Source organism: Vanessa tameamea, chromosome 4, assembly GCF_037043105.1.
Source record: "Vanessa tameamea isolate UH-Manoa-2023 chromosome 4, ilVanTame1 primary haplotype, whole genome shotgun sequence".
Classification (NCBI taxonomy): Eukaryota; Metazoa; Arthropoda; class Insecta; order Lepidoptera; family Nymphalidae; genus Vanessa; species Vanessa tameamea.
The window spans coordinates 7033951-7057104 of NC_087312.1; the positions used below are offsets into that span (position 1 = coordinate 7033951).

A 23154-nucleotide genomic window follows, 5' to 3' on the forward strand; every position below is an offset into this window, starting at 1 on the left:
TTTTTAAATTAGAAGCAATATATTTCAAGAATTATCTTAAAGGCAAGTATGATTTGAGTACCTATAAATAATTTTCGACCTCGTCCAGAAACTACACACAAACAAATTTTCACAATATTTTCATTTATAAATGTGCGTTTATACTAATTCTAAGACTTTTATGCAGTGGATTGATTGTCTGACAGCGATAAATTTATTTCGACGTAGTTCCGTTGCGTAACTGTTGATATTGGTTGTTACGTGAATAGATTATTTTTTAAACTGCTTTTAGAGATAATTCAAGAAAGTAGCTCGTTAACAATAAATAATATATTAAAAAGTAGTTATTACATTCAGTTACGACATCATCAACGAATGCAATAAATTTTAACATTATTTTTTTTAATGTACTAATTATTATGGCACTAAATAGATACTGTATATTTTAATAAATTTAAATATTTGTAGATCAATTTTAAAAAATTTCGACTAATATTGGGAAGGAAACTACAATTATCGAAATAGATATACAATAATGTATTAAAGCTTGGGATATAATTGAAGTCCACAATATGTTTTTATTTTTTTTATTTTAAATATTTACTTTATACGAACCTGAAAATCTATACTAGGTATAATAAATTACGTTCTCTTATTCATATAAAGATAAAATATCAGTCCAGCTCCGAATGTTTTCAAGCAACTTACAAAAACATGCATACCTATAAATTATGGCTTATTACTCATAATATATGTATGACCATACCTCATTCCAACTCATTTCTTATTTTGTAAATAATCTTTTTATTACGTGTTTTTTTTTAATATTTTTTGTTTAAAATAATGCTGTTTTTCAAACTAAAGAGACTAAAATTAATAATTTGTGTAACATATTATTAAAATACAAATTATAACGTTTAATTTTAAGAACTAGGTAAATGATTATTCACACTATAAGACTTTTTAAATGGGCAGGTGTATAATATGTTATGGACGAAGAGCATTCTACTAGGACGATGTACATAATACGACTCATACTCGACCATATATATTTTTTGCAAAAGAACGAATTGTTTAAAAAAAAACGTACTCAATTGTTTTTTTTTAGTTTTGGTATTACCTACATTTTGTTTTTAGAAAGGGAAACTCCGTAAAAATACATGTTATCGTTTTTAATGTAATATTCTATTACATATATGGATATTTTGATGTTTATTAAGGACAATAGATATGAGACTTGAAAGCGGTACTATATCCTACTAGGACGTATGGTCGTTAAGCATATTGCACAAAAAGACGTTAAAAGTTCATTAAAATTTATGAATAAATAAAAAAGAGCCAAGGTAATTTTTATTAATCTTATATTTTAGTAGAAAAAATAATTTAGGTCGTTATCTGTGAAACGTTGACTATCTTTTGAGATATGTAATTAAATGGTTGACTTTGAATAGCACAAAGAATGTCACGATTGTTTTAAATTGATGCGGTTTGTCACTGTTAGGCTACTAAAAATTGATTAACAAAATAGCTTTTTGCTGGAGGTAAAGTCTATATATCCAAATATAGACCATAATTTGATAATATAAAAGAAAAACGTGTTTGTTCAGAAAAAATATATCGATATAGTGATCTGATACACGCTTAAAACTTTTATAAGAGCATTTGAGAACTACTTGCTATTTATAAACACTTCGCCCATAACATGTAGCGATAAATATTTAAATATAGTAGTAGATGCTTGTTACTGATAGCATTCAGATATATATTTTTTAGAACAAAGTTGTAATTGCTTTTTTGTTATTAAATGTCTTGGCTGGAACAGTTGTGAGCATCAAAAGTGCGAGGCGCAACTTCTTCATAAGGAGTTACGTGCGCGGAGGCCAGCTCCCGAGATACACGTTCCGCAGCATTTAAGACACGTAGAAGGTTAAGGCCAGCCAATTTTTTGAGATCTTCTATACTCCAACCATCCTCCATTAACTCGGCAAATAAGAGAGGATATGAAGATACATCTTCTAAGCCTTGTGGTGTGCTATTAATAAGGAAAATAATAGTTAGAAAAAAGTTATTTAAATGAAAAATTCTCATTAGCGTTTTAATTTGAATAATAAAAGAACAAAAATGCGATGTTTGTACTTACTAATTGATGCCGTCGTATCCTGCACCTAAGCCCACGCTTTCTACACCAGCGATGTCGCGTATATGATTTATGTGTTCTGTAATTAAAAATGTAAAGTGTTGTACAAACCTACTAGGTATAAATTTATTGTAGTTTGCAACACTGAGTATTTACCAATTGCGTCTTGAACGGTCGCCGTATCCTTGCATGTCAGGAAGGAGGTATAAAAATTGACCATTATAAGGCCTTTATTTGCTGCTAAAAGTCGCAGTACGCTGTCAGGCACATTGCGAGTGACGTTACAGATAGCGCGCGCTGAAGAATGTGAAAAAAGAACCGGTGCTCGGGATACTGACAGAGCGTCGCGCATCGTGCGTTCGGAAACGTGTGATAAATCCACTAACATGCCAAGCCTGTTCATCTCCTTTATCACTACCTGAAAAGTCACAACGCTGTTTAAAGCTAATTACTATACAAATTAAAATTACATCAAAATACATTTTTTTTTTGGGTAAAAATGGAAATGCTATGATAAAATTTAGTGGCTACCGTTATTAAAGTTTAACTTTTATTATATTGACATGGTGAATATTAATGTACACGTTATGTTTTTAAATGATCAAAAATTTAACAAGCTTAGCTTTCAATTAATATAATATAATATAATATAATAAGATGAGATTTAATAAGTACCGTAAAAATAATTTACAAAAATATTGTACTAAAATTTAACCTTTGCCGGAAAGGATATTCTTGTTCATGTGAAAAAAATTAACCATAGTTGCTCAAAAAATATGAAAAGGCTTCTCATTAGACGCTTTATATTCATTGCAACTGGTTTGAATATGAAAATAAGTGTCTTTGACTTTAAAGTGGCTTTAAAAACCCTAACTAAACGCTTATAACATATTTATATTTTACTGTTTCAGATTTTTTGTGTGAATTTTCATTAAGTTTCTTATTCCGCTACATTATTTTTCCTACAAAAATTGATGCTTAACTTGCAGTGAGTGGTTTCAACAAAAGAAAATGTTACGAAAAGTATCGTTGTACGTAAAACAAAGAACGGCTTCGCAAGCAACCGAAGTTCAAAGCAAAATATTGCAGCGGCATAGGATGTTTATGATTATGGAACACTCACTCTACTCCACATCTCGATCTTTACGGTTTTGTTTTGATTACCCGCTGTAATATTATCCTGAATACCTTCGAGACTCCAAATGTTAAGTGCTTGCTCATAATAATAACAGTAAAGAGCCGTTTATTGCAAAAGAGGTCAATGATTTATATTGTACTAAAAATCCGCACCGGCTTCGTATGCGTACAATAAAGATTTTTTCAGTAAATTATTTTATTTCTTTAAAATTAAGCTTGACATTATTTTTTATATACTTGGAGAAAGTACTGATAGAACAATAAATAATAATAGATATTCCTGTATTATCATTACTTCGTTTTTAAGAAAATTTTATATGAATATTAAACTCCAAAATATGTTTTATTTTTCGAAAATAGATTTTTTGGGATGATAATTGAGAATTGTTTCCATATATGTATTTGAAATTTAATAATTATTATTGTTTACATAATCCATATTTAAATTAAACAACAGCTACTATGATTGTGTTTAATTTTTGCGATGAATTTAACTAAGTTGTTCGTGAACTAGTTATGAAACTTAGTATTTAATATTCTCCTGACCAAATTTCAGACAGTCGTCGACATACGTCAAATAATTTCGGTGACAAACCAATCTGCACGACACATTATAATGAACAATAATTATGTGTCTCATGTCCTTATATTTACACTGGCTCACTCACCTTTCAAACCGAAACACAACCGTACTAAGTATTGCTGTCAGGCGCTAGGATGCCTCATGAGTGGTACCTACCCAGACGGACTTTCATATGGTCCTACCACAAATCTCATAGTCCAATGCGATGCCAATCTAGCGTTATCGGTGAAAAATCAATAGAACCCAATTATTATAACTTTCTCGGCTCAAGATACAAAGTCAGGATCTCGATATTTAGACGTATACGCACGAAACTAGATTAACACGATGGACTATGATTTACTATTGTAGCAATAATACAATTTCTGAAATTTGAGGTGATAAATAACTCATACCGTCAGTCATCACGTCAGTAAGTGTAGCTGAATATTAAATAGATCTTTCTGTTATACATTGACTGTATTTAATGAAAAATATATTTATATATCATATTATTAAATAGAGTCGAAATATATGTATGTTATTCAATCAATATTTGTTGTAGATGATCCTGACCTAAAATATCTTGTAAGAAAATGCTTTTAAAATGTATAACATATAAATATATCAAGTTGTAAATTGATATTAGTATGTTCATTAGAGATACATAAATGAACAATATAAAGTTACAATTGTTATACATACCTTACCGAACGGCGTCAATCCTCCTCTTTGAATAGAATCTGGTCGATCGGCAGATGCACATTCTGCCCAAGGCGTATCACAAGTGGATGTCAGTGTCAGATATCTAACGCCGACCTGGTACAAGGTTCTCAAAACGCCCAGTGATCCCCCGATAGCATGACCTCCCTCCACACCCACAAGCGAACACAGACGTTGATTAGCGTGAGCCGCCAATATATCTAAAATAATCATTTCATCAATGTCATACTACATTTTTTAATTATCTAGAAATCATAAAGAGAAAAAAAGTTTTAATAAATTGTTGGAAAAAAAATGTTTTCCGTTATTACCTTAGAAATTGAAACGTTTTAAATTTTACCGAATGAAATGATATACATTGTATTGTGTTTATAGATGGAACACGTGGATTTGAACCGTAGATAGCGAGTTTAATTCCGGACGAGAACAACTGAGGTTTGGTGCGCTTAATTTGTGTTTAAAATTCATCTTGCGTGTGGTGATAAAGGAAAATCGTCAGCACCTAAATGTGTTGGATAAAATTCTGTCGTAAGTGTATCCATTGACTCAAAGTCGAAAAGCGTTATGGAATAATTATGGGTAATCTAAAAGTAAGAGAAAATAAGGCAAGGCCTTTGAGCAATAATGATATAAAGTTAGCGATAAGTGATGTATTAAATTTTATGTTTTAACATGTCAAACATATGATTTGAGAGGAAACTCTCATGAACAAAATATTTATTAACAATTAAATATTCTTTTAATGAAGTGCGGTCAAGGAAAACGCCGTGAGGTAAGTTCATTTTTAAGAATTTTGCAGGCGTACATAATATATCTGTTAATCTGTGAAACAGCTTAAAGCGTAACTTCAATTTTGTTAAAAATTAAATGAAATTTGAATTTGAAAAAAATAATTGAATCAGAGATTACTTCGGTTCAGATAATTATTTAGTTGTAACCACCTGTAATTGTCAAACAGCTGGACAAAGGCCTTCTCTCTTGTTGCTTAAAGCTATGATAATGGACCTATAGAATATCACCTCACACTCACCATCACACACACACATATATATATATGCACCCGTGCATTATCTATACTAATAATTAATATTATAAATGCGAAACAAGCAAGCTTGAACCCAAGAAAGAAAAGCTATAGATATAGCTTTTTTTATACCTATAGGTCACCTCCCCAAAAACGAAACGCGGATGAAAACTAATAAATATCTGTGGAGAGACTAATATGGTTTAAGAAAGCGTCAAATAATATCTGTCTCTGTGTATACCTACATGTTAATGTGACATCAATAATAATAAACACGTACCTGTAAATATAATACTTATATAAGAATAATTCATTTTGTAACGGAAATAGTTTTTTCGAACCCTCGTTTAACTGTTTAATGTGCAAAGGCATTCTGCGTTGGCAGCTTGATTTATTGTAACACTAATGACTATTCAGAAGAAAGTGAAAAAAAAAAAACAATTTCGTTAAGGCAAAATTCAAGACGATAAAATTAATTCAGCTTAGATTTTTTTAAGAGTTAAAAGGCCTTTTTATATGCTAATCCAAATTTCGTAAAGTTTAAGTTCTAGCTGAGCGATAGGAAAAATTAAGTAAACGACAAATTAATACCTACTTTATTACTAACGGTAAATGTTTATATTGTTTTATGTAAAAGAAATTCTCTGTATCTTGTTTTGAATATCGAATTCCCGTTTAAGAATCTCGTTAAAGAAAAGGTAGTTATCGATTTCAATAATGATTGAAAGTCGTCGTTGGATATTACGCAAAAAAATACTTAACTTAATAAAAGTATTACTGCTTATGAAAAATAGTATACTTAACGTTTAGAAAAGCGAGAGACCCGAATGAATAATGAGCCAATATCTGCTGTCATTAAGGAAAATAACCCAACAGTGGCAGCTAATTCCTTTAGTTATTTATGGACCTCAGTATACAATACAAATGATTGCCTATAAAGCTTGTAAAGATATACCTACGTAAAAGTTTTAAATATAAGTTTAACTACGTGGAATTCTTGATTTATTTCAAAATATAATTTTATTACTTTTGCGGTATTTGTACTTCTACCTACACTTATATTACGGGCGAAGTTTGCATAGAGCGGATGCAGTATTACGCAGCGTTGACATTGCACAGAGCTGGTTGGCTGGTTATAGCTCACAAATATCAATTATAGCGATCTGTTTCGTATTTGTAATGTTTAAATTGAATTTCTTCATATATAATATATAATGCGTTTTAAGTTTTATATGAGATTTGTGTTGTCCGCATCCCTCGTAGATGTTTATATTTTATGCTGTCCAATAGTCAAGATCCTATTTTAAGCAATTAGATCGCTTTCGCACCTCCTCTTTTTGTATTCATCTTTTATTCTCGTATTTTTATATTTGTATATGAATTGGGTTAAACATTCAATACTATGGAAATATTTGTAATGAAAACTTAAAATTTATTCCGACGTACGATATATTTTTCTATTTATATTTTTATATTTCTTTTACTTACCCTCAGAGGATGTACAGAACGTTAATTGTGGATGATATTTGTCGGTCAGCCTCTGAATTAAGTCTATTTGTTCGAAGGTCAGCTGCACTGCGTCCCGATGCTGTGCGTCGCAAGGGACGTACGCGGCCCAAAACTAATTGTAAAACAAAATACACCTGTATTACAAGATAACATAACTAAGGGGTGAAGCAAAGAGGTAGATGAAAGATTTTAATTAAAAGTTAAAGTTAAATATAATTTTATTTAAAAGCGCTTATTCGGAATGGGCGCGATCATAACTGAATAACAAAATTTCTTGTCTGCACTGCTGGCCGTTAAGGAGTCCTATAACATGGAGATGATCCTGACCGTAGAATCAACACATGCTTATTATAAAAATGCTTTCATCGAAGCTGACCGAACATATGAAATTTAACTCCGTAGGACGGAAGGATTAGAGGAAATTGTTCTAATTAAGTTGGCAGTTTTGACCTTGAGCGTATAATGTTTTTGTTATTATATTATCTATTAGTATATAGAGTACTATAACTAAGAATGGTATAGAAATGGTAAGAATGGTATAGAAACTAAAATCTTATATGTATCTCAGTAAGAGAATCATAAAAAAAAATATTATGTCGGTAGTATCCTGAGAAAAAGTCACTTAAAAGTAGGTTAATAAAATAATTTAACGCTAGAATTAAACGAGTATATAACAATATGACGTGCGTTAATACAAAACGGATGGAAATACATGTTTTAACTGGCAGTTGATTTAATGTCATGCACGAATAACATTCCACGATCGCTTGTGGAATATAAATGTGCATTCTTTGTACGCAGTGACATGTAATAGGAAACGTGAGATAGCTTGGCGCTTGAAAGAAAGCATTCAAAACACAAGTCTTATTCGGTCCGTGAGGTTTTAAGTTTTAAGATGTCAGTCATAGCTGCTATCTTATAGTATCTTTCAATTTCTTGCTTCGTATAGCTGTTTTAAATATTTATTGCATTTTTATTACTTCTTTTATATATCGTATTTTAAATTGAATAACATTATATCGAATGCAATTTAAAAATAGAATGACGAATTTTATAACAGAAAGTAAGGGAGATTACATTATAAAATTATAATTACATTTACAGTTGGGTCCACATGCCATGCAGTCTATTCTTATTTTGAGGTGAGAATTTTAATTTGTTACTCACCTGCGCAGAAACTCGACCTTGTTTTAAGCGAGGGAGGTCGGTATGACTCCAAGAGCTCGTAGCCCAAGGAGATATTGTGCGAAGATCTTCATCGAATCTATTACAAAACACTTAAATATGATATATTTTTCTAAATTTTAATATAATTGAGTTTTTTTCTAAATTCATTCTAATTTTTTTTTTGAGCTTAAACTGACGTTATACTTATTTAAAAAATAATAAATTTTTGAGATAGAGTTGCACGTGCAAAGTCAAGTACCTGAAATCTTTTATTTTGTTGTGTAAGAATTTTCTTATATTCCACGGTAGATCATTATGCCCATCTATGAGTGGTGTATCATGTAAAAGTCGTTCTGCAAGGCGAAGACGTTCATGAAGAGGCGCTCCTGGAGGAGCCCGAAGCGCCAACGGTCCGGCAACGCAAGCCGTGCCAGCCACTAGCACCAATATAGCAACACAGCACCAACGACGATGCCACGCGGATAAACCTGTTAAAATAATTCATATATTTTATAAAACCATAGATTTCAACCAATAAATATAAACATGTCTGGGTCATATAACCTATGTATTTTTGTTTGTTAAATTTAATATATGTGAAATGATATTGAAACTATTAAATTTATGATCGATCGTATTAGACAGCACATATATCAAAACGATTTAGGTCATAGCAATAGTTGTCAGAAGCTTCCCGATAATCTACTTGTCAAACAACATTCCTGGATCGCTTCAGTGGGAAGTTACCGACGGGTTAATAGATGACATAATGTTGTGGAATTTATTGCTTTGAACGTATTCATCTGGAAAACATTTTAAGTATTATAATATATTTCTTTGCTATAATAATAAAAAGAACTGTCAATAACAACTAGTATACACTATTGCAATTTATGAACGTCAGTATCTGTGTCTTTTCAGGATATAATAAAAAACTATGGACAAATACTTACTTTATTATATAAATGCTTGAGTGTGTATATAAATGTGCATCATTACACAAACATACACACGGTTTGTGATTTTATGAGTTCTGAAAAATTGTTATAGACTACGCTTATTTTATATTTAAGCTATAAAATTGTCAAAAACTCACGCGACGAGTTGGCGGTGGTAGTCGAGCTGTGGCTAGTTGTTGAGGTCGTAGTTGTAGGCAGCCATTGAGCCGGTTTACAGGCGCTGCAGGCAGGTACGCGGCCAGCCGATCTATCCGTTACGTCTGGTGCCGGTGTTGTACGTTTTTTGCCCTAATAATTTCGAATCAATTCCATTTTTAAAATATTTAATTTTATAACGTAGTATCACAAAATATATGTATATATAAAAGGCTATGTTTATGGAAAATATATTCCTCTACCAGCCATTCTTCAGAAGAAGCAGAAAAGAACGTTTTAGGTATAAGTGTGAAACACAGTAATTACCTGAATTATTTTACTTTATGCTGTTTGAAAATTGAAAATACAGCATTTTGAATTTAGTTGGCTAAAACGTAGACATGGAAAGGGCCGGTTTAGTCAGATGGTGGTAGTGATTATGTCTCTGAACATAGACATTGAAATTTTAGGCTTATAAACATTACATGCGATACGATCCGTGATAGCTACAGTGCGAGTCTGTAAGAATTCGAACCGTATCTCACTCGTGATCTCTCAACCGATTTACGGAGATACACCACTTTGATATGGGTATCCTATTAATTTTGTTATTATTATAGTCAATGAGCATATCACATTCTCACATTCACGTTCGTGTTATTAAACTCTACTAAAATTACTGGTATATTTAAATAGCACATGTTTTCTGTCCACAACAATACTTTACGATAAAGACTCTCAGGATTTAATATACTTTTAATATTATTATAATCAATATACCTTTTTAATTTTTTAAATATAAACGTAAGAATAAAAATAAGTATAAGAAAGAAAGAAAATAAGAATTTCAACCATCAAGGATACAACCGCATTCACGTTTAAAAGAGTCATCTCATTCAGCCTCTTCGACGTGTGCCTTTGATCTGTGATGTAAGATAAAATAAAGAATGACCACTGAAAGGAATGTCCGGTCTCGATAAAGTCTGAACGAAACTCGGTAAAGGCTTCCAGATCTTTTCTTATTCGGTCACTTTGTAGACTGTAAAATTAATTACAACGAGAAATATTTTTGCATCTTTTTACAAAAGTATAAACTTTACGAATACAACGAAAATTGTATTCGATTTTCTGACTATCAGTTCATACTATCAATTCAGGAACTCGATAACACAAAACTTACAGTTACGTAACTTAGTTAGAAGTTTGGTTTATGCAAAGTGTTACTATTAATATTCTTTCCATTTATGTAACGTTTATTTGTGATTAAATATATTATATAATTAGACTTGCAAATAGACCACCTGATGGTGGTGTCTATAGGTGGAAACCACCACCTATAGACATTACCATAGTAATAAATATTAAGCATATCTTACATCGCAAATGCACGATAACTTTGGGAACTAAGATATTATGTATCTTCTGCCTTTAGTTACTTTGGCTCACTCACCCTTCAAACCGAACTCAACAATACTAAGAATTGCTGTTTGGTGGTAGAATGTTCATGAATAACAAACTTAGACGAGCTTGTAACAATTTTTAAAATTGGTTTATTATTTCAGAATAACTTACATGTGTATCGTAGAAAATCGAAGGAACTCTGCTTTCACGGCCAGTGTTGCAAGTACAGTGGGCATGTGCACTTCGTGGGTTATTTCTTACAACTTTATCGACTTCGATAAATGTTTGTGTATCATCAACAACGTCGTTTCGTAAATTTCTCGACATGAAAGCATTTTCGTCTTGCGGCCACGGGTCGGCTACGCGATCTCTATATCGGTCGCATGGAAAATCGTTATACGACAACTGTCTCCTTATGCTTCGGCAACGACTTCGGTTATCAAGCGTTGAAAATTTGATCAATGGTGAGTTTCTTGTTACAAGTTCATCATTATTTTCGTTATTTCTTGTTTTATTAAATTTTTGTGAGGTATTACTATCCATGTTTGTGCTACGAAGACGATCAAAACATTGATCAATATTTGAGGAAAAATTCTCATAAGTTTTCACATTGTTTTTTAAATCGTCTTTTGATTGTATACTCGAAGATGAAAAGATGCGACTTTGACTGTCCATTTTTTTATGAGATTTATCTACAAGAGATAGCATCGACAACCTTTTTAATGAGTTAGTTGAACTTGAGGCCATCTCAGCGAGTTGAAGAGAGTTCTGTGGTTTTTTTGTAATAGACTCGCCTTTTATTTTTTTTAAATTGGACAATTTCCTTTTTATTTTTTGAACGAGTGTGTTAGTTGGATCATACGAAATGAATTGTTTTGAAATGTAACTCGATACTCCTATAGTTTTGCTTTTGTAATGTTTTCTGTCGAGACTGCGATGCGATCCAATAGCAAGACTACTTCGCCCTGTATCTCGTTTGATCCTTTCTATGTCGTATATATTAAGAGTGTGCCCACGTTGTTTAATAGAATCACGATAACAGTTCAAGTAATTATTTTGTCGAACATTACAATTGCACACCAAATCGAAATCTTGTTCGGATATTGGTTCATTAATACAGTGTCTTTGTGAAGCGAGCGCTAAACAAGCTTCACAATCCACACCGAGTAATAACTCGAGGCTTGTGTTTCTGATAAATCCATCGCTGAATGTTCGCGAACGGAAATGAGCACCGTGTTGGTTAACATGAGTTTCGAAGTCAGACGCGCATCCCGCATCTGCAGTGGTCCCAGGGCTGTCAACAGTTTCCTCGTCCATCATTGTTGCTGCATCGCGATTAACTTGAATCACACGTGGCTGTCGAAAGACCCTGCTGTCACTTCGAACGGAGCATCGCGATGGTGACGGCGACGAACGTTTGAAGCTGTCCACGTGAATCATGATTGTGCTTGGTGGTTTTTTAATTCATCGTCGACATTCTAAAGAAACAGAAAAAACCAATTGATTATTTTTACAATTAATTAATTTTAATTTTTACCGTATATCGTTTTAATATAGTGTTACTATAAGTCGATGTATGAGAAAATATAATATAAATGTCAGAAATATATATCATAAAATTATACTCGTATTATTTTAAGGAACAAAGAAAAATGAAAATTAAAAGAGTTAATAGAAACATATTCGTAGAGAGCGGATCTGATGTTCAAGCTCATATAATGCACTGTAGTATTTTTACATTACCCTCTGAAAAATACCCTGCGCTGGGTTTTGGTTTGTTTATTCAAGAAATGTACACAAATTCATATGTTGAATACGCTGAAAGATAGAGCTAGCAAGATCCCCTATACAAGTCAACAGTATAATAGTAGTAGTACGTGTATACAAAATTACACAATACTTTACATTACTCTGTATAATTTTATTTATACTAAACATGCATGCAATGGGACATACCATCGGAAAAATGTTATAACAACCCTCCGAATTAGAGTTTTCTGGTAACCTGCAATGGATTTACAAAAGTCCTGAAACAACTGTCTTTTACACATAAGCATGTTCAAGGACCAATTTCCATAATTCAAACATTGAGAAAAAGTGAATTCTATACAAAATTTTGGTCAGAAATTTCAACCTCTTAAGAGGTGAATTTGCCAAAATCCTATACTAATACTATATCTTTCACTCATAAATAGAGGTCAAAATATAGACGTCTATGTTAAAAAAAGCGAACCGCAATACAAAAATTTCATCCCCAATTTCAGATTCTCGGGTGATAAATTTTCAAAAGAGCTGTCTCAGCTGTCTTTTACTCGTAAACAGAAGTATACACAGAGATTTTCAATATTCTTCCCTATAAAAATGAGGAACTTCTATACAAATTTTCATCCCACCCATTTAAATTTCTTAGGAAATTCATTTAGAGAAATTATTTCTTAGTGCTCTACATTCCATAAGGAATTATTCCTATCCATGTTTTCATACTGTTGGAACCATCAGCTTAGGCTGTGTCTGTCAGTCGGTGATTTTAATTTTTGTTTTAAGTAGATGTTAAAAGTTGTAACTGTATTATAGGATTTCTCCCCAAATTGAAACTCCTCTTCAACTCCAATTAAGTGTGAATTTTTAGTAAGGTAGACGGGCCTCCTCCTCGCTACCCCATCGGCAAATATTATTATATTTTATTTTACATTATATAAGAAATGGCCCGAAGACTAATAACCTTTATGGTGACGTTGATATCTAACTGTTATATTTTTTTAATGCTACAATTAAATTTATTATTTTATACCCAATAATATAAATTATGTTTCGCGTTCATCAACAAACTACAGGTGCGATCTGGAAAAAAAATTCTTTGCACTTTCATTTCATAAAAGGATATTAGAAGGATGTTTTTTATAATAGTAATAAAATACGATGGTCTGTTAAAGTGGGTCAACAGAAAATAAATTGTAATAAACCTAGTTTAATGAAGTCTACGTCTTTGTAAGTTGAATAAAATTAATTTTCTTAACCAACCTTACTTTACTTTAAAATCTGTATCAGAATTTGAGAAAAATGTAAATGGAATTAACTATTGCTGGATATTGTAGGATTTACTATACCCATATGTAAAAAAAAACAAAAAGTTAAAAAGAGAACAAAAATCTTTCTTGTAGATTCTTCTTGAGAGAATCTAGGAACATTCCGAATCGCCGGTAGCGTTTGACGATTCATTAGTACTTAAATTTCTATTTTATATTTTAATGAATACTAGCGACCCGCTAAAGTAATTATTAAAATATATAACAGAATACTACAGAATGTCTTACTACGTTCACGCTTTTTTATCATTAGATAATACAAACCGCTATGTCCCTGCATTTTAAATCTGTAATGTCTTCGAAAATATTCATTTAAATTGCATGCTGTAAAGGGCCATATTGATCTATATTAAATGCACAATGTATTTAAGGTACTTAATTTGATAAAGATTAATGCTGTATTGCTTAAAATCTCTTCGAAAATAAGCCATTATTTCTCGTTAAAAGTATAGGATAAAAATGGTTATGGTGGGCTATCACTAAGATATAGACATATACTATCCCGGACTTTTTTTAAAGACCTTTTTAAAGTGTACAATACTGTACTACATTATTTTGATCTATCTCGTAGGCTTCAGCTAGCGTTTGCAATGTAAGCGCAAAAATATGTGTTTATTTACGACATCACTTAGAAACCTCTGAAATAATCAGTGAAATAATAATATGTATAATAAACCTTCCTCTTGAATCTATCTATTAAAAAAAAAAATCCGCGTCAAAATCCTACACAGCGGATTTTCATGCGATTTTTTTAATATATTTTTTTGCGATTTGATTTTAAAGATCAAAGCATGCACAGGGACAGACAGCGGACATGTTGTATTTTCTACACAACCTATATTGTAAGTCTTTTATAATGTATAACATCAATAGAATTTAACGATCTTATTTACAAATGAGTATAATAAGCGGGTGTTTAGTTAAACATTGATTACTCAATTTCTGTTATCGTTGATTTGATATTCGAAGGAAAAAGACACAGCATTGTTTAACTAATCACCCCTTTAACAAGGTTTATAGCTAAAGGTCAAGGTTATTAATGAATGTTAACTGAAATCGAGACACATTGATGTTTACGTTTTTCCTAATATTTTTTACTAACATTTATCGAGTATTTGTCCGTCCCGGATTATTAGTGTCGTTAAGAAAAATACAAAAGAGATTTAATTATTTCGTTTTTTATTTTAAAAAGATTCTTTTCGTTAATTAGTTTTTAAATACTAACTACATACATATTTAGACTCCTATATTAAGATCAAGGACTTGAGACCACCGTCCAAAGACATTGACGCTATAAGAAATATTAACCATTCCTATCAACTATTGCGCTATCAACCCTGGGCACTAACACAAAAATACTAATTTAATATCGCTGTTTGACTGTGGAATATATATGGTACCTACCTCTGGGTAGGTTCATACAAAGCCAACGATATTAAAATTAATAAAATTTCAACTAAAATCTTCACATGCTTTTAATATTATAAAGAGGAGAGTTTTATTTGTTAACTTTGCACGGTTTCGCGTAAAAGCTAAAAACTAATTGAATTTAAATTTAAAAAAATACAAAAACTACTATTCTGATTGGTATAAACAACTAAAAACCAAAATAATGTATAAGTGTGCCTGTACATAATTATAACAGATACACTAAAAATATGTTTATAGGAGCAATCTGTTTGTGAATCAAATGAATGTTTAAAAAAAATGGGAAAAAATTAACGACAACCTTCGTTTAATTTAATTGCAAAGTATTATTTTTTATCATAATCACAAGTTAATTGTGAACGTTTAACATAGTTGTATTGACTTTTACACTTTGAATTTCGAACCAGTAGTTTTCGAAATATTACGAGACAATTAGATGAGCGCGTGAAAAAATACGCGGAGCGTGTTTTACGGCGCATTAGGACAGTACAGGCGAATAGATCGGTTAGCAGAATGTCTATAAGTATATCGTATTGGTCAAATTAAAAAAGCGTGAGATAACATTTTTATTTTAGCCGTACATAGTCGGGACGGGTACCTAGTATAATACATTATGAATAACTTCTTGTGCTGTGAACTATTTAGACCAACAATTAAATGAATACTTGTTACATAAGCGGATAAATAATTATAAAAGAAGGAATTATAAATCTGTTATATTAAATTGAATATTAAGAAGTCGTCTTTCGATATATTTACAAAGAAATTGATGTTTGTTCTTAATCTGTTTAAGATTAATAGAATTCGAGATTGTTTGACCGATCACCACGTAAGTTGAGACATTAATGTATTTGTTCATGGAGAAAGTTTTGATACTATCCACTTTATTCCAACCACTAGATGGTTCTGCAGCACTCCAACTTCTATACCGTTCAACCGATCGCCATGAAAATTGGTATATATTCACAGGCAGGAAATTGTCTGCTGGATTTTGCTAGAACGAATAGTTATATAATATATTATAAATTAAGTAATTGTTTACATCGTAAATTAGATTACTTTTGCTTATGCATATGTTTTTATTATAATAATTATTGTTATTAAATATATATATAATAATGACTGTTTTATTGTTTTTTAAAATATAAAAAAAACAATATGTAGGTATGTCCGTAATATTAATAGTAACGTATACGGTTTACCTACATCTATTATATATATTACGTAGGCTCTTATTGTCCGGGCATGTCTACCTATCATTCCATTAACAAAATAATGGAAGCGTCTGTAGTAGGGAGAATAAAATGTACGAAAAGATTTCGATGTAGGTAAGCGGTCATTTGTAAGCAACGAAGAAAAATGCTCACTCGTCCAGAAAAAACAATCGAAAATAGAGAATGTAGGAGCATTCCGCGCCTACAATGGCCACAGTTAATATAAGTCACCGTCTAACATTATATTTATCGTAGCAGAGAGTAGATACAATCTACAAAACTAAATTAATATGTAGGTGAAGTACTAACTGGATTACTAAAATAAATCTTGTTAATCTTAAGTTGAAACATACTGACAATTTTGATTTTTAATATACATTACGTACAATAGATGGCGCGTTAGTCGTATCCGATAATTGTTTATAATACAATTCAGAAAACCACTATAACTCAATGGACTGAGACGATTTTAGATCTTTACTAACATTAGCTTATTATATTATTATATTAGTTTATTTTCTTAACAGATATGCCTTGCTTTGTATACATCGGAAAACGATTGCAAATCTGATGGATATTTTAGTTTACAACCCTCATTCCAACTTTAGGTTTTTATTTATAATTTAAAATTGAAATAAGATTCATTCATTCAATTTCATTCATTCAATTAAAAAAATATATAACATTGAAAGGGATTTATAAATAAAACACACACATAACAAGTTTAGCAACACTCAGTTTCCACCCTTATTAGTATATTTTTTTCCTTCAATTAAAATCCATTCGGTCTGAATATACCATAATCTATTCAATAAAAAAAAAATCATCAATATTCACATCAGAGAAAATACCACATAACGTGCAAAAAAAAACCATCTGAATTCATTTATTAAATCTAAAAGGCACAGATAACATCTGTTCCGAATAAAAATAAATGTATTCTATTTTTTTATTTGAAAATAACGAATATATAAATGGTCTGATGCAATTTATAAATAAGATGATAAACTATAGAAGAAAGCAACATTTTAAATAAATGACAAATAAAGTTAGAGCTTTTTAAGAAATACGTCTTATGTAAGACAGGGTTAATTAGCATATCTATAAAGCAGACAAGTCGCATAATTAACTTCATTTCAGTAACTCGCTTTTATTTATGCAATATTATATCTGAATGGAGTATTTTTTTATCTTCTAGGTATGTAACATAATAGCTAAAATATATAATTAATGTAATTTATATTCAATTTAAAAATACACATTTCTTTGACAGTTATTGTTTGTATAATTATTTTTGTTTAATTTCCGAAGTATACGCACCAGCTGAAACCAGTGTTGTGTTCAACTCAGCTGTAATTGATAAATAGCAATATGGCGGTACTTTCAGTTTTGACTGAAGAAATTATATCAGTCTTAAAGTTATCGTTCATAGATATTATATATTACGCTAATGTACACAATTAAATAAAATTATGAATTATGAATGGAGATGGTTAGAAGTGCATTATATTCAAAATTTATTGTCATTACATTTTAAACGTGTATACACGTGTATAGGGGACTTTTTATTCAGCCACATCGAGTAAATAATAATTTTAGCCTAGGCTTTACTGATAATATTAAATAATTATCAGCTCCAAATCTCTAAATCAGCTCTAAAAAAATAGTTCAATATTTTTAAAAAATATTTCTGCTATTTTAAGTGACTATATAGATTCTACAAAAAGAATGATATTTAAATAAAATATTAAATAAACTACACTTACTCCGACATTTTGTCGAGCATGGAGAATATACAAAAAGCCTAGAATTTTTTTCTTATAATATTCATAGTTATATATAGTAAGGCTTAAAACCGGTAAAGATATAAAACTAAGTAATACTCATGTGCTCTACACGCGCGTTACATACGCGTACTTTAGTATCGAGGCTGTCAGTGTTGAAACACTGAGTGGTATAATGTTCTAAATTTGATATTATCTTAAAATTTAAAACGCAAAATCCTCTATTATTTATAATTTAGGTATACGGAAAGCAAATGGGCCACCAGATGGTAAATGGTCACCACTGCCCGTAGACATTGGCGCGGTTTTTTTTGACCATTTTTTACATCGTCATAAGATGCTATGTGCCTGTAATTACAATGGTTAGTTACTATTTGATATAGTCTTTCTGAGACTAAATTGATCATTATTTAGTAACTAATGTACTGGTTAGTTAACAAAACCATATTATAAAGCAATAAACTGAAACGTCAGTGTATTAGTTGCTACTTATCCTAATAATGTGGATTTAAAACTCGCGAAGTGCGTATTTATTATATACAATGATCAAAGATGAGCAAACGGTAAATGTAACAGTACTGACAACTACCTAATAAGAAATTTCAATGTTTCGGGTATTCTTTTTGAATTAACAATTACTAAAAAAAATGCAGTAATAAGCAAATAATATTCCATAAGGAAATTAATATCAGAATTTACATCATATTAATGTCAATCCCCGAACAGTGTATGTCAGAATATCTAGAAACAATGAAAATTACGGTTAACTAATCTCGAAGGGGCTGTAAATGCTATGTATTGTACAGTATTCAATTAAGTGCATGACACAATCATATTGAATTGTGACATACGTACTTGATTAGTTATATCAAATTTTGACATAAACTCGATGACCAACCACAGGACCGAATTTCTTAAAGAACCTAACAAAACTGTTGCAGATATGAAAAACTTAGGTAAAGATTTAAGTGCTTAGACATATTTTTGGATTTTTTAAGAAGATTTTTCTTTTAAAAACCGAGATCGATGTGGTTATTGGCATAGTGTCTGTTAGTGAAATCTGTGGGCACAGATTTACTTTCGTTGATTCAAATAGGTACATGAGAATATCACAATATACTATAATATTATTATAATACCTTTATTTCGAAAACACTTCTGTGCATACATTAATTTAAAATTAACATAGCAGTGTATAATTTTAAACGAAAAGTAAATTATATAAGAAGAACTAAAATAAATATACGCAGCATTACAATTTTTTTCAATGACAACCTTTTAGCTTGATATTGAAGTCAGAAGATCTCAAAACTGATTTTAAAGCGGCTACTGTACACATACAAAAAAGGGTTGCACAAGGTGATACTCATTTTTCCATTCTTTGCCATTTTATTTTAAACCGTTACGGTAATTAATTCCGAGTAGAAAAGGAATTTTCAGAATGATTAACGTGTTGTTGCTGCATTTATAATTCGTTTCACGTAGCATGTGCACAATGAAGTTTAGGATTTGATGTTTTCTAGAGATGTAGTGCTAGTAAAATGATATGAAAAAATATCGGTTATATAAATTATCGTGGTAATTTGTCATGAAAATAAAGAATTGATTTTAACGACACTAATTAAGGAACAAATATCAACATTATTGCGAATGCAGTTTTTTTATTTAGCTAGGAATGTCATAAAATATATTGCTAGTGTTGTGTACATTTAAAACAAATATTTGGTCTTATTTAAATAATTGAATCGTATAAATGAGCCCATATAGAAACTTAAAAATCACAGCCTATCAAAAGGAACGTATTTAAAAACAATTCGCACGTAAAAATCATTCCGAATTTCCGCATGGTAAATGTTTTTTTGTTTTGGTACAGAACGCGCACACAATACACAGAGAATGGGTCAGAGTTGCATTGAATCGCTTTTATTAAATACGAGCTGCTGTGCCCGTGACTTTGTTCATTTGGATATATTTAATGTTGAAAATACAATTTGCAAAAAACCCCTTTCCAACAATCCTTTTATTATCGTAAAAAAACATTGCGTATGAAAGGTAGGAGCCATGCCGAGTTTCATTTAATACCATGTCACCCTTTCCGCGATGCGTGCACACACCGAACAAATTATCATACAATAATTGTATTTTTTATCTTCATTGATAATAATGATTTTATGAAATACATACGGAACATAAATAAGATTTTTATTTTTGCATTTCGGATTCCATTAGCAAACGAGATGTGTTCTTTCAGTGCGATTTTTTTTAGTTTCAGTGTGTTAAAATAAAACAACTTTTGTAACCGTTAAATCAATAAAAAATATGCCACTGCTAGTGGAGAATATTTTATATAGAAATGATTATTTCCTTTTTTATAGCTAGCTACAAAACTGTTTCCATGGTAACTATTTTCTATATAACGTAACTTTTATAGCATTTCTAAAAAGGGATAAACGACTATTTGTATTTTTGAATGGAGACTTAATTATTATACACACGTTATATACACGTTATATTCACTTAATTATTATTGCACGATGCGTATATGAATGAATAAGCAACATTAAATATGGTTTAGTGATAAAAATACTTATAAAAAATAATTAAAATATTGTAAGCCCAATAAAGTATACACTACTGATATTAAAATCGATCTTTATTGTGTAATATATTTCAAAAGTTATTTGTCAGGTCGATCGACCTGTAATCACATCGTCCAAGTGCTATTACTACAAACAAAGCGTTCCATGCAGGTCCACATTCTTGCTTGACCAGTTAAATTCTAAGCAGCGTTATTAACATTGACTAGCCACCCGTTGTTTATATTTAAACAGTTTTATATATTTCAAAAAAGGTTGAAGTATTTCATAAGAAAAATGGCCTACAGATTAGATAATAATTAGGCCATAATTTCATATGGCATTATCTCGAACAATGCTTTTGTTTCGCTTGACTTCGTAAAGATGAACGACGGGTTGACGGGTATGGTTTAAAACTATAAACAAAGGTTTATAATAGTTTTTATTCTACGGTAATAACACTTGAATATATATTTTTAAAGCACGCTTATCTTAATACGGATATAAATATCTACTATATAAGTATACAAAATCTATCAAGGAAGATTACAAGTTAGTTAAGTCAAAAAAAGGGTAGTCTTATCACATCATTCACAAAAAATCTCACGTTTTATTTGTGAATGGTACATTTTTTATTTATTTACAGTATTGTTATCAATATGAATTATATAACAGCTTAATTATATTGGATTTATTTTCATATATTTATTTGTAAAATGCAATACAATACTTACGCTAAATCAAAAACTGCTTAACACTGGAATATCACGGACAACTACACTTTAATAATTATACTAGTTCTTTTCATGATATATCAATATGACATTTAACTCATCATTTAAATACGGGTAGGGGATGTATAATGGCATGCTTTAAAATAGCTTCGCTAAAGGTAAACCAATGTTACGGGTGAGATGTTACGATTCCGTAGCTGGAGTGAGCTACGAGCGCGCTATACGGATCTACACGAAAGTCGAGACGAGCGACCGCAGGGAGCGCGTGGGTCGCACTGGTTCCGCTCCTCGCTAGCTACGATTAATCCATACAAGGGAGGCAAGGAGGCTGTATTTACCGGACCGGAGAGCGGTCGGGCGACGAACGCCGACTGCCGCCGAAGCCCGTAACCGCCGCTTTGGCCGCCGTAGCTGTAACTCTACCGGCACGAGCGATCGGCCGCCACCGCGTCATGTTGACACAATTTTAATAATGTCACAAAGGTAAATTTTGGGATTGTGTCGCGACATGTGTAACTAACTATAACAACTCTATATGTCTGTGTCTATCTTTTTTATTTATAGCACAAATAAAACTATTATATATTTATTTTAATTTTATACCCCTCTGTTATCAAAGTAAAAAGTTTTATAAGCGAAACGCGAACATCATTAATCATTGGGAAGAGAACGAAAACAGAAAGCCATATACATCCCTCTGCCAAAAACTTTAGTAGATTTGTCGTGGGAATTATGTTGTATTAATTAAAAATTTTTGGCCCACTAGTGTAGGTAAATATTGATATTGGTGGTAGAAATACATTTTGTTTTTATAGTATGTTTGTTAACATTTTGATTTTATTTTATATATGAAAGAATGAGCGTGAATATAAATGAATATTTTGTTAGATAACCTGTAACCAAAAACGAATTATATTTTAACATCCTAAAATAATTATAGATTTTGAAAAGGTTTAGATTTTTGATCATTTTCGGTCATTTATTTTTGGGATCTGAATTTGTTCATATTTAACTGACAGGGTTGAGTTTAAATTTTTATAGTTTTTAATCATTTCCAAATCAATTACAAAATTTTATTTTTGCAAAATTTATTTATATAATTGCATTCCATAATTAATTTATATATCATAGTTTAGATAATGTAAAAAAACAACAAATTATGGTTACTTTTGTAAGTAGCCATAAATTGTTTTTGTGCTAACACTTCTTAATAATGAGGTGAGGTTGGTTGATGGTTGATCAAGATGATTTATTGACGCCGCGCTGCAGAACAAACTGGTTTGAGATGCTGAACGTCGATCGCTGATATTAATGCGATTCTTAAAAGGAAATCATAATTACACCGATAAAACTATAAACCCAATTCAATATAATCAATAGCACTTCTTGTGTAACCTCTTTTAAAATCTTCATTTTCTGCTAAGCGGCGTAAACCTAAAATTAACTAAATGTGGAAGGTTTTTCTAAGAATAAATATACATTTGACTACAAAATATAATCGATGACTACAAAAGTATTATGTTTAAAAAAAGGACAACAAACGCAGCACAGCAACATAAAAATAATCCGTAATTCAGCTCAAAAATAAGTATAAAAGCA

General features: G+C 30.9%; 1 protein-coding gene across 1 annotated transcript; it reads right to left on the bottom strand.

The window, feature by feature from the left end:
- Positions 1 to 1323: 1323 nt before the first annotated feature.
- On the bottom strand, positions 1324 to 21951 carry LOC113394517 (uncharacterized). The gene is made up of 10 exons (XM_026631855.2): positions 21894 to 21951; positions 10905 to 12211; positions 9335 to 9485; positions 8498 to 8726; positions 8239 to 8335; positions 7051 to 7183; positions 4521 to 4738; positions 2273 to 2534; positions 2120 to 2195; positions 1324 to 2011 (listed from the first exon to the last, which is right to left on the bottom strand). Exons 2-10 carry the CDS (start codon positions 12171 to 12173, stop codon positions 1780 to 1782), a joined length of 2667 nt encoding a protein of 888 aa, XP_026487640.2. The 5' UTR covers positions 12174 to 12211; positions 21894 to 21951; the 3' UTR covers positions 1324 to 1779.
- Between the last annotated feature and the right edge of the window lie 1203 nt (positions 21952 to 23154).

Excerpts from the sequence above, each read along its gene's own strand:
- LOC113394517 (XM_026631855.2), bottom strand. The coding sequence starts at position 12,173 with ATGATTCACGTGGACAGCTTCAAACGTTCGTCGCCGTCACCATCGCGA. Across the intron at positions 7,184-8,238 it reads AAGGTCGAGTTTCTGCGCAG|TTTTGGGCCGCGTACGTCCC; the intron begins GTGAGTAACAAA and ends TTTTACAATTAG. Across the intron at positions 2,012-2,119 it reads GGATACGACGGCATCAATTA|CACACCACAAGGCTTAGAAG; the intron begins GTAAGTACAAAC and ends CCTTATTAATAG.